The 12,360-nt window shown below is 37.9% G+C and overlaps 1 protein-coding gene across 1 annotated transcript in view; it reads right to left on the bottom strand.

Moving 5' to 3' along the window:
• The window catches only part of LOC104164792 (rho GTPase-activating protein 7-like), a gene marked incomplete at its 3' end in the record, with an annotated part of 42,554 nt that extends 37,312 nt beyond the window's left edge, over positions 1-5,242 (bottom strand). The window contains exon 1 of the mRNA XM_009704237.1: positions 4,181-5,242. Within this exon, the coding sequence (XP_009702539.1) occupies positions 4,181-5,242 (1,062 nt within the window). The remainder of the gene's footprint in view (positions 1-4,180) is intronic.
• Between the last annotated feature and the right edge of the window lie 7,118 nt (positions 5,243-12,360).

Genomic DNA, 12,360 nt, shown 5'->3' with positions numbered 1-12,360 from the left:
ACTATCTAGGTAAGCTAGTTTGTGGATTGAATTTTGTTTTTAAGTATTAACTACAACTGCCTGAGCCTTATGAAAAAACATATTAATAGTAATTCTATCTTTTTACATGCAGAATACTTTTCCATACTCCTTCTCCTCCTTTCCTTAAATGCAGGGATATTACAAACCCCTATGAAATGAACCCAGTACTACTTGCTGTTATATATGGTGGTTTTGTTTCTTTTTTCCCCCACAGTCATGAGTCACTTTGCATTTTTAACAAAAGTAATACGCAATATAACATTATCTTACAGGAGAGAGAAATGAACGGTAACAGTTGGTTCTCTAGCTGTTTTCTCCCCATTTATATGGAACAACCTCTAGGCACAAAATCTAAGACTGAGGGGGGCGAGAACAATGAAATATAAGCAACAAGTCAAAATTTGTTTTGTAAATGGAGTTGTTCATTGCTGTTTCATTTTTATTTTAAATTTCACGGATTTTTACTCAAACTCTTCAGAGTCAAACTTCACAGTGATGACTTTTTACTCCTTTACTGATTCATCATGTAAAAGAGGTGTCTTAGCTTTGTTTTAAAAATTTCATTTACAAAATACTGAGTAATATACGTCACACTACCACAGCTGTGATTGTATTTGGGAAGTGAGTGGTGAGAGCTTATTGTGAAACTATATGCCTCAATCCACTGTTTTATGCTGACGTCAAATGAAGTAGCTTTTTCATGTTGAAAAGGAATTTAAATTGATGTGTTAGCATTCTGGTGCATTCATGCACCTACTTAATATCCTCCAGCAGGGATTTTTCTGGTTATCCCTAAGCTTGATGAGATGAGCAGCTTGGAGAAAACATAAAATGAGGCACATGCAAAAATTTGCAAGATCCTTTACAAGCTAATGGCCATTTTTCTCCCATTTTAAAATCAGTGTATCATAATAAAATATTCTCCTTTTGCTGATATTCTCTTAATAATCGATACTGTTCTGGTTTTGTATGATATTATTCTCTAAAAGCTCTATTGCATTATACAAGTGAACATACACATGAGCTGTTGGGATGCCCCAAGCGTTACTGCTTGCTTATTAGTTTCAAAGGTTATTCCAGTTTTTTGAAATTGAGAATGTACAATTCTTAAGTGAAGTGACTATTTTAAATCTAAAATTTTTTTTAAGCCAGGAAAGCATACAGGAGGGTCTAATTGGTGTAGCCACATATAGTTAATCCATTTACGCTTCTGCTACTCTGAACCATCAATAACCGTCAACTTCATGTTGTGGATAAACTGAATTGATTATCAGTCAATACAAAACCAGGAAAGCTTGATAACTGTGGCACCTTTCAATTAGATTCAACATCATTAACTTCTCACAATTAAATTCAGACACTTCCTATTTCTGAGTCTCAGGAAGTTTTCTGGGAAAGCAAAGGAAAAGAGGGTGCTGTGTACCAACTGTCTGAACCCTGGTGACTTGAGGGAGCAAAGAATGCTGGAACAGCTGGACCTGTTTGCAAAAAGCATCTTCAGTGTCAGTACATCCATCATGACTAAAGCAATTTAGTGAAATGGAGCTGGCACTGGTCAAAATTCTAAACTTTAAGCCCTTAAGCTCTCAAACCTGCATTCATCTGCAGAGCAAGCACAACAGATCCACACTGTCTCACCTCACCTTTGGTTTGAAGACAGCCAATCTAAAGATAAGACGGAAGGTCATGCTCTATTGCCACAATTAAAAGCAGTTTAAAATATCTTAACAAGGAACAGGTTTTCAGAAGAATTTAGTAGCAGCAAGAGCAGAATGATGTCTACTCAAAAGTCCTAAGAGATCTTAGCTGTCACAGACGTACCTGAAGTTCAGCACCTTTCTATGATCCCCCCAGGTGCCACCTCGAGGTTTGGGTGCCAAATACCTTTAGCAATTCATCTCCATGTGCCTTTCCCCATATTTTGACCTGTATGAGCACATATTTATGTGCAACTATAATTGACACTGAGCATTAATCAGACAGTTGTGTGTTTAGGTCAGCACTGTTTGAACTGCTGACCTTGAGAGAAAAGGTTTTATATACCGTTCTCAATCCCTTAAGTCTTCCTGTCACTGCAAAGCAAATACTTGGCTTTTAGGGATGGGTTCAGTTTCAAGTCTGTTATTTTTCTAATGTTTTGTTAAAATTACAAAAGTGTTTTTCAGGGAAAGTTTGTAAACATAAGCACATTTTTCATTACAGATTATTACCAACACAGACAGACTTTTGTAAAATAATGCATGATTAGATATAAGTGATAAAATCCTGCACACAGGAACAGTGTTTGCAGAAGCATCCTGCAAACTGAGATATAAATAATACCACAGGCAACAGAAGATCCTATCTTTTCCTTTTTGTCAAACATTTAACAGTTGTTAGTAAAGATTTCTTTAACCAAAGTGGTATGAGGTCGCTCCTTCAGATTTACAGACCCCGTCCCCTTTTCCAGTGCACACAGCTTGGCAGTTGCTGCAGCCACGTAACTCTCAATCTTCCTTGAAGCAACTCCTTGTTTTGCTCCTTTCTATGCTCACATCCTTTCTTAGTTTTTCTCACCATTACTCTCACTGGAATTTTTATATTCTGTCTTTTTAAATATTTAATAGCACAAACAGAAATCACAAACACATTCTTAAATATAATTCTCGTGAGTGTACATTTAAAAGATGAGTACGTGACCGCAAAACAATATGCAAGGAGGTACACAGAAACTAGCAGGATCAAAGTGATTTAAAAATATAGCATGGTACATCTTGCTAACAATATGAAATGTATGCGTCAACATTAGAAACTATGCTCAGAAATAAGAAAACGAGACACGAAAGTAGAGCAGCTGAGAATATGGTTATAATAGTCAATTAGAGTCAAATAATAGTCAGTTCTCAAACATGATGTTAATTAGGTTAAATTTTTTTTTTTTTTTTTTTTTTTTTTTTAAACTGGAACTGTTTTCTACAGATGGGTAAGTTTAGCATTTCTGGTACTGCTAGTCCGGTTTCTGTTTCTTAATTGTAACAGAGAGCCATAATTACTGCAAGATCAGTTGAACAGTTACCACATTAACTGTGATTGCATGAACAACCAAAGGAAGACTGCTTTGAGGGCTTCTGAAACCTTTTGCAAAAGTTATTTACAGCTTCTAACCATATCAATTGAGTGTTAATATTACCAAAAGGTCTACACAAGGAAGCAATGGCCAGCAGCTCAGGATGCCATGTTGGCATACAGTACTTTAGATATGTGAATTTGTGCTTTAGGGAATTAGCAACTGAGGCAATACAGCTGACAGAAAAAACCCCACACAATTAACCGAAACCAGATTTATAAAAAAACAGACAAAAGAAGCTGGATGATCTGAAACGAAAAAAGGCAGAAAGAAGCAAACAATTACAAATTGATTATTAGGAAGAATAAGCAGCATAACTGGGAAAGCCAGACTTTAAGATTAATTCTATAGTGCCACAGTCAGCACATCTCCTTCCATTAAAGCCAATAGGAGTTTTATTGCCAGGGAATCTGTCCATTAAAGTTTTGTAACGATACTCTTCCTTACTCTGTGCAGACAGTGAAACCCTCTGGTTGCTTTAAAATTACAAAACATTGTTTCAAACTCAGCAATACTTCTTTTTGCAAGGATATATGCTCATGGGGCTGATCTGAAAACCAAAGAACTACTGCAAAATACTTCCACTCCTTTTTTTTCCCTTTTAAAGTTTTACTGCACTTTTTCTCTGTTCTCTTTTTTTTTTTTTTAATAAGGCTTCCGAACCCCTGGACACAATCTGTTTCCTAAGAGGAAACAGATAATGATACCTGATTGCAGCAGAAAAACAAAAATAAAATCAAACCCATAGAAGATACTTTTTCATTTAGCCTTGAACAACATACATAAAATATATAAAGTAATATATATAACGTGAATATAAGGTACCTTCCAAATGCACAGCTCAGTCATTTTCAGACCTTAAAAAGAGCTCCTGAAACTCGGTTGTTGTACAGACACATTTTTCTCAAAACCGTTTGAAGAAAAATCTGACAAATTAACAAAATAAGGTTGAAAACCACATTTTTATCTCCAATCAATGAGTCATGGAGCCCTCTTCATAAGAAATTGGGGAAAAACTTTAGAATAAATCTCTGCAGTTTACAAGCATCCTACCTTTCTTTTGCGCAGTTTCACTTGACTGTCTGAATATTCTTGTGTGGTCAAATGATTCCTTACATGTAAACACTGAACATCTTCAGCTGAACTGACATTTGAAAAGCATTTGTTTTCAGGGGCCATTTGAGGTTCTGTGAAACCACTTTCATCCAGACCATTTTCCACTGCCGGGATGCAAGAGCAAGGAGAAGGTAATTGCATAAGGCAGTCGCTAAACTCCACTGCTGAACATAGTTGTCCGTCACTGCTGGTGCATGATTCGGAAGAAATCCCACTCTCTACCACATTACACTCAGACTTTCCAAGCCCGTCTTTAAAAGCATCAGATTTCCGGCGCTGTTGTGCAATTACAGCAGTATGAAGCAGCTGCTTCCCAGGCATAATAATTTCTTTCACATTTGGAGAATTAGAAAGATTTTCTTTCTCTACATCTACTACTTCGTTTAAGTCTTCATAATTACAAAGCTCCAGGCTTTGACCAACACTGCCACAAATGTCATCTTCTTCCATCTCCTCTTTAGGAACTGCGCCACAGCCAGGTTCCTTACTTATATCTCCAATTATTCCAGATGCTTCAGCTACCTTGTTACCCTCTGTTATTGGTACCATCTGTGTTAAGGAGCCTGCTCCATTTAAACTCTTTTCTTCATCGTTTGGTTCCCCTCCTACAGCGGTGATGTGGTAATTAACACTATCCAGGTCGAGTGATGAATAGTCATCATCATCATCATCAGACACATGGACCAGAGTTTCTGTGCTGGCCTCCAGAAAATGCTCCTCATCCTCATGGTTATCGTTTTCATCCACCTCCTTTGAAACATTTCCCAGCTGCTTTGCAGGGAAGCCAATCAGCTCTCCACTATAACAGCACTCTGGAAACGAAGCACATTTTTCTTTCCGGTCCACACTCAAAACCTCATCTTTTTCCATACTTGTCTGCAAGTTATCAGCTACAAGTCCGTGACGACATGCTGTATTATACTCCACAGACTCCAAAGCCAATCCCATCCACTGGGTCACATGCTCTTCCCAGCTTTTCTTTCTGATTGCTAGAGACATGTCACAACAGTTCAGCAGCAGGCTGCAATGTACCTTCCATGGAGGACCAGGGGAGATGTCATGGCTGCTGTGCACTGCTCCAGCGGGAGAGAAGGTTTCATCATTTTAACATCTGCAAGAAATAAAAAAAGAGTGGGTTATTGAATCAACTCCAAATAAAAAAAAGAAGAGGAACAAACAGTTTAAACAAAAGTGTAACAGCAAGATAAGACTGTGGGACCAGAAGGATGGGAATTTAGAAGACTCTTTTGTTTAAAGTTTTAATACTTTTCATACGAAACTTGACAGCACTCATAATTCAGTACAACTTTTTTTCTGATTAGTCTCCAATATCAAGTAAACAAAAGTGGTATAAACAGGCGCATGGACAGGCTAGTAGCTCCAGAGCCAAAATTTGACAAGAAGTCTCTCTTCACTGTGTCACAAGATATTAATTTCCATGGGTATAAATGGCATTATGTCTTATGATTGCTTTGCACACAAAGTTATTTTGTATTTCTTCCTCATCCAGAGATACTTTTGAAGTGCAGAATTTAGGCTGTTTCCTGAAGAGGTAGAGCAGAACTTGAGAGTTATTCTGGATTTACCAAAGTTATAAACCACTTGTCTTATGAGTAGCTTTGGCCCATTCAGTGTTTCTCGTTTTTATTGTTATTGTTTCACCCTCTTCAGGACAAGTTGTAATTACAAGTGTTACATGAAACTGCAGGGGAAATCAGCTGTTGTGTGGTAATAAAAAATACAACCCTAGGAAAATTAATTTCAGTTTTTGGCATACCTCAGATACATTATAAAACTTGAAAAAAAACCTTGGCGAATATGTACGGGGTCTACTAATGTAAGGAAAGGAGGCAACCCTTATTTAGGATGGGGCTTTCCAGAAGGGTAGCTGGTGAGCCACTGCGGTCAGCTGTAACTGTGCCGCTCACCTGAACTGTCAGGCTCTGCCAGAGCTCCCTCTCCCCGCTCGATTATCTAGGTGGGTATTTTTCACTGACTGTTGTATCGGGCCTTCTGGATGATGGCATTCGATCTACATTAATCTTGTGACAATGCGTGCGCAAATTACCACAAAGAAAATACCTCTCATTAATTCCTGCATCATAAAACAAAATTAGCAAGTTCGTTGTCAAATAACAAAACAGAACTTCTGGCCCATAAAACATTAGAAGTTCAAGGAGCAGACGCTTCTACTTTTCACTCCCTACATAAGAACTGTCAGCACTTAGTATGGATCTACTTATTGATTTCAGCAATAAAGAAGATTAAGTACTGAGTTTGTTCTGGGTCATTTCAGTCCGCTAAGGCAAATTCTGATTGCCCACTAGGCCACAAAGCTGCCTTGACAAATCACACGCCTGAAGGTATAAAAGTATTCATCTTGAAAGAAATGCAGAATGATGCCTGTGCAACTGAACCTCTGTAAATTATATCTTGACAAACTGACTTTCAGAATAGAGTTGTACACGCTCCTAGATCTTTAACCTTCTCTGAGGATGGCAAGCTTCATTTCACATTCACATTTTCCAGCTCTGGGGAGACTGTGCTTAAAAAGAAAATATATTCATAGTGCATGGAATTCTCTTACCCAAGTCATTAGCGTGTGGGAGGCTGAGGAAAACGGAAAATAACACACAGAGCCAGGCCAAAAAAAAATAATTATCTGCTTTCAGAGGCAAAATTTGGTAGTAAAAAGTTAGTACAACTTTAAGATTCTCTTTTCTTTCCTGGTTGAATATGAGAGCAAGCTTAAATAATAAAATGTAAAGTCAAATTATTGTCTAAATTTGCAGTGCATTTATATTCTTATTCTGACTTCATTTCATACTTATATTCTCCTACTATTTCTAAGTGTGCATGGTCCAAAATTACCATAGATTGCAAATCAATAACGATAATACTTTTAACTTCTGCTGCACCTTTTCCTGATGGACCTTAAAGCTCTTCAGAGGCAATTAAATTAGTTTTACAACACCATTGTGTTTTGGCTTGACCTCTGAAAAGGGGTAGGTTTACTAAAAAGGGCTCAATGATTTTCACTGCCCCCCATTAGCGCTATTTCCCCTACTAAGGCAGTAGCTCCATCTACTTTACAGAAAATTAAATGTGTTGCTACAGCCATACAGGGGAATTTCTGACAAAAAAATAAAGAAAGGATACCAGTAATATTAAGTGTAAAAAGCTAAAAAATGCAACTATCTAGTGACATACATGCATCCATCTTGCATGTAAGCCAAGATTTAGGCTTCTCTTAATGTGAAGAACGCAGGCATTCAAAGAGTTAATGGATGTGCATTAATCTTGCTGCTGCTAAATGGAGTTACACGTGTGCAGAAAGGGGAGAACAAATCCCTCACTGTTTTTCATTTTTTGGATGTGGAGAGTTATATTTCATGGGGGATGAAAAACAAATAAATTTTACTTTAGGAACCCTTCTGTTTTACTTGCACTATCACTAGTTTTGGCTGCCTCATAGACTGCAGAAAAAATGATTAAAGAGAATATCAAATACTTTGCTCGAAATGCAAGGCAAATAAACATATGACAAGGACACTTTCATTGTTCTCTAAAATATGAGCTTACGTTAGCACTGAGTACGAAAAATTTACCTCACACATGCCCCATCTCCAGGCAACTTCAGCCACCAATCCCTGAAATCCCCTCATTCCCATGGCACATGGAGGAGACTATAGTTTGGTGGAAACTTACTGTTCTTCCGCTCCCCCTCCACTCCTCAAAGTCTGCATTATCTACCACAACTCAGCTTAGAAATTCTTTTCCTGCTATAACTGCTTGACAGTTACAGGCTGACAAGGAACTTTTTCTCCCTCCTACCTCTGTATTCAGCATAACCTATTTCTTTTGCACTCACATGCTGGCGCATGAGCTGTGATTTGGAGGATTCACCACTCCAGACCTGTGAATGAGATTCAGGACCGTACTCCTTTCTCTGCCGGAGAACAAAGTGCACTGCCACTTTGCCCAAGAAACTGTTCCTGCCTTGATCACTGCTTTTCTGCTATTGCTGCTCACTTTTTTTCTTGACATGCAGCACCTTTTGTTCCCTGAGGAATGCCCAAGTCCATTTGTACTCTTCACCAAGGGAATAAACATCCCCCTTTCTCCCTTTTCCATCATTACCATCCCACAACTTGAAACCTTTATATCTGATTTTCCAGGTTATTAAGACAGACAGATGAACTCTTAGCAGTCTATTGAAATGTTTTGTAGTGTGAAAAGATCTTTTCTGATCAAAGCATTTATCAGTATGATTCTGTCCACTCAGCTGCTCCCATAATTCAGACTCATATTTTGCTTTTACTTTTCAATAGCACTAAGTTTAATACTATTAACTTTCTGAAGAATAAAGGTCTGAAAGAAAATACGAATGATACAGGCTTTTCCTGGACAGGATTTCTTGATCCTGAGTGTGAGTTAAGGAATACAGGCGATATTGACCCAGTAAGCAATTCTTTGACCAAAGGAAAGGGAAGTGAGCCCTGGGCGATCACGCTGCAGCAGAATGCTCTTCAAGCACCCTCTGTGATGCTTCACAGTGTTTACAAAACAAGATGTCATTTTATATGGATTTTGTGGTAATTTACCGCCTGTCTCCTTTCACTGTAAAATACAATGGAAATGAAAAATAGGGCAAGCTTTTATGCTTGTTTATTTTTGGAAGTTTTCTATCAAGTCTCACGGAACTGTTACTTTGCAACTGATAAAGCACGTATAAAGATGAACTGGTAGGCTGTACTATAATTAGATTGTCTAGCATCTTCCTTCAAGGAGGATTCCTGTGATTTTTTTCTGAGAAGCTCAAATTAAACTGTTTCCAGCAGGCTTTCAAAATTCAGACAGAGAAGCATCCTTTCTTTATCTCATGAAATCCTATTCAGGTTTGGCTGTGCCGTGCATTTCAATCTCTTGCTTCCCTCCTCAAGGAAACATGACGGCCTGCAAGAAGTATCTTTAAACAAAACAGCCCCGATACCTATGACTGACGCCCTGTGAAAGCTGTAGCAGGAAGACCTAGGAGTTGGAGCTAGAGCAAGAATGGAAAGGGGATACAAAAATTTCCCAGTTACAAGAGTGTGGAGGCAGAGGCACACAACCAAGGCTTTCTGGTCCTCCATCTCCTCCCTCAGCTTTCCAGGACACAGGAGTGGAGCCCAGTCTGGTTTTCCCAGAGTGGAAGAAAGGGGTAAGGAAAGAAACGTAGAGCCATTCAGCAGAAGCAGGGGCACATGAGATAGGGCCGTGAACCTCGCATCGTTAGGATGGAAGGGCTATGGCAAAAGCAAGCATAAATAAGACACCACCATGCAGGAGGACACCTCGGTGGCATCCCCAGCTGGCCAAGGTGAGGACAGGCACTGACCCAGATGTGACATCCCTGCTGCCCCCATCAGATCCACCATACTGACAATTCATTGCACCATGCATGACATCCACGTTGAATCAAACAGTAAAGCTTTGAAAGGGAGAAAGTTGCAAAGAACACAGGAGAGTTTACTAAGTGTAAGTGGCAGAAGAGTTTCATACAGGGCAGCCCAGGCAGTGCAGCCCCTACCGCCCTGGCAATGGAATTCAGTTTTTGCTAATGCTTTACATGGGATGCAAATCTTTTCTGTGAAAAAAATAAAGCAAAGCGTTAGCTTACAAACTTACACAGAGATGAAAGACTGTTTCATTACATTTTTTACATAGCAGGCATATGTAAGCAGTGGAGATCAAGCAGAAATATTTATTTTGTTATCATTATTTTATCTTCATTGGTCTGTGACCTCAGTCAGAAAACTTTGTTTAAGGAAGTCTGAGTGAACAGGGTCTGTTTCCTATAAACTCATCTCACATCTTCCTGGTCTGGCTTGCATTCAGCACTTTCAGTAACTCCATACCAAGCTCTGAGACAGAATGTTGTTTACAAATAATTTGAGATAAAACATAAGCCTCTAGGTCTTCACTCAGCTCATTATTTTAAAACATCTCCTGTTTTAGAATTTACAATGGTTCCTTCTCTTATTTCCTGGACATATACCACCCTTTGGATTTTACTGAAGTGGAGGCTCACCTTGCCTGCAGTTTCTATAGAAGCAGCCTTTGTAGTGCATAGGTATAGAACACGCTAAACTCTGATGTCCTAGAATAGAAATATAAGGATTATTTGCTGTAGGGTATTAATCTAGTGAATACTAGATGCATTTTCCCTAATTTCTTTTATATATAAAATATGATCATGTAGGATCAAATATTAAAAACTCTTTGAACGAATAAATATTTTGAAAATATTTACAATTTTATTCTAAAAATCAGAAAAGGCATAGTACTTTTAAGACAAGTTTGTCTTCAGAATGAAGTCATAAAACAGTTGAAATCTTTCATATAAATTTTAATGGTAAGTTTTGCATGTGTGTGCATGTAATGCACTTACATGTTACAAATGCGAACACAGGCCAGCAATATAGCTGTTGCTGATTTTTATACAGATAAACACAAACATATCCCAACAGTGTCTTTTCACGTGGTAGTTGTCCTTTGCTTTGAGGAGATCTCTTACTGTTTGTTTTCAGCAATGAATTAGGACAGAAATAGAAGTACAGTCTTTGTGTAGCAGCAAAAGGTGGTAAGTCATTAATACTTGACTGAAATCCATAGCCCAAGTCCCGTTGGCTCCAACAGAAGAGTTGGGGCTTCTGTGAAAGCATGCAAAGCATACTTGATGATCTCATTCTTCAATAAAAACTAAGGAAGTTCTACCTACGCTAAGACAAACAGCTATATTAAAACCAAGGTACATTGTATATATAGTTCTGCTTTAAATGTTATTTTTAAAGGACTCAAATCAAAGTGATCCATATAACTATAGAGACAGTACAGCATACTAGATGCTGCTCACCAAAGTTTTTATCTGCTTTATTTTGCAGGCCTTTCAAGACAAAAAGTATTAAAAGTGAAGTGAATGACAAAAAATAAAAATCCTAACCCCTCGCTTTCCTTACACTTTGTTTGTTGATGGATTTTTATTCTTAGAAAGCAATACCAGCAGCAATGTTGGATACCTAACATTTAGGATCATAGCTTGTCTCTTAATAGAAGTTGCTGTCACCTGTGAGATAATTAATACAAATTTTGCTAACAGTTTGATTCGGCTATATCTACCTGAATGGAAATTTTTCAGAGACTTAATACTCTGGTCATACAAAGCCAGACAGATAAGGACAGTTTCTGAATGTATTTATAACACAGTCTTAGATGGATAAGAACTGAATGGTACATCACGTTATTTAGGATTACTAAAAGCCATAGGTTAAGTTTTTGGTGATACTCCATCACAACAAGTGCCAATCCCAAAAGTTTTCTAAAAGGAGGAGAACAAATAACAGCTACGGATAAAATACAGCCATTTTAATTTACAGAAAATTCTTTTTTTTTTTTTTGATTGAAATATGTCTATGCAACCTGAGAGTGTCACATTCTACCACATGAATCGTAATAAAAAGTACTTTCTGGAATTATTCTTGATTCTCATTTTCTGGTAAAAAAACCTGATGAAACACTCTCAAGCACTGGTATTGGAATGATATTGCGTTGTGCCTTCAATACATACCAGAAAGATGCACTACATTGGACAGTGAGGTTTTGGTATCAGTATTTATTAGAGATACGAACTAAGTGCATTATACAAACATTCCTACCAGCAGATACCCTATAATCTGGGATTTTAAAAATAGGCTGTTTCAATGTACCACCAATTGCTGGCCAGCTGTAGATCAAATAAACAAATAAAAAAATTGCAACAGGTAACAATGCTCAGATAAGTTTGAGGAACTGACTATTATTGAAATGTCAATTAGAAGTCATTTCAGGATAAGAAAATAAAGTGATCAGGAACCAACTGATAGAATTGAATAACAATACTCAAATGAGAAATTACTGAACTTATAACTCTGAAAGGTACCCAAAGTCACCTTCTCTGTACACAGGAACAAAAAGGAACAACTACGATGCCTGCAAGGCAGAGGGGGGAAATCCGGGGAGCTGAAAGAGGGATGTTCTTCCAAGCTAATGGCAAATGCCTTTGGAGTCACAGGTGAGTTTTACCCACAAGGGAACCT

Source organism: Cariama cristata, unplaced genomic scaffold, assembly GCF_000690535.1.
Source record: "Cariama cristata isolate BGI_N322 unplaced genomic scaffold, ASM69053v1 scaffold4007, whole genome shotgun sequence".
Classification (NCBI taxonomy): domain Eukaryota; kingdom Metazoa; phylum Chordata; class Aves; order Cariamiformes; family Cariamidae; genus Cariama; species Cariama cristata.
This window is presented reverse-complemented; position numbering and strand designations above follow the sequence as displayed.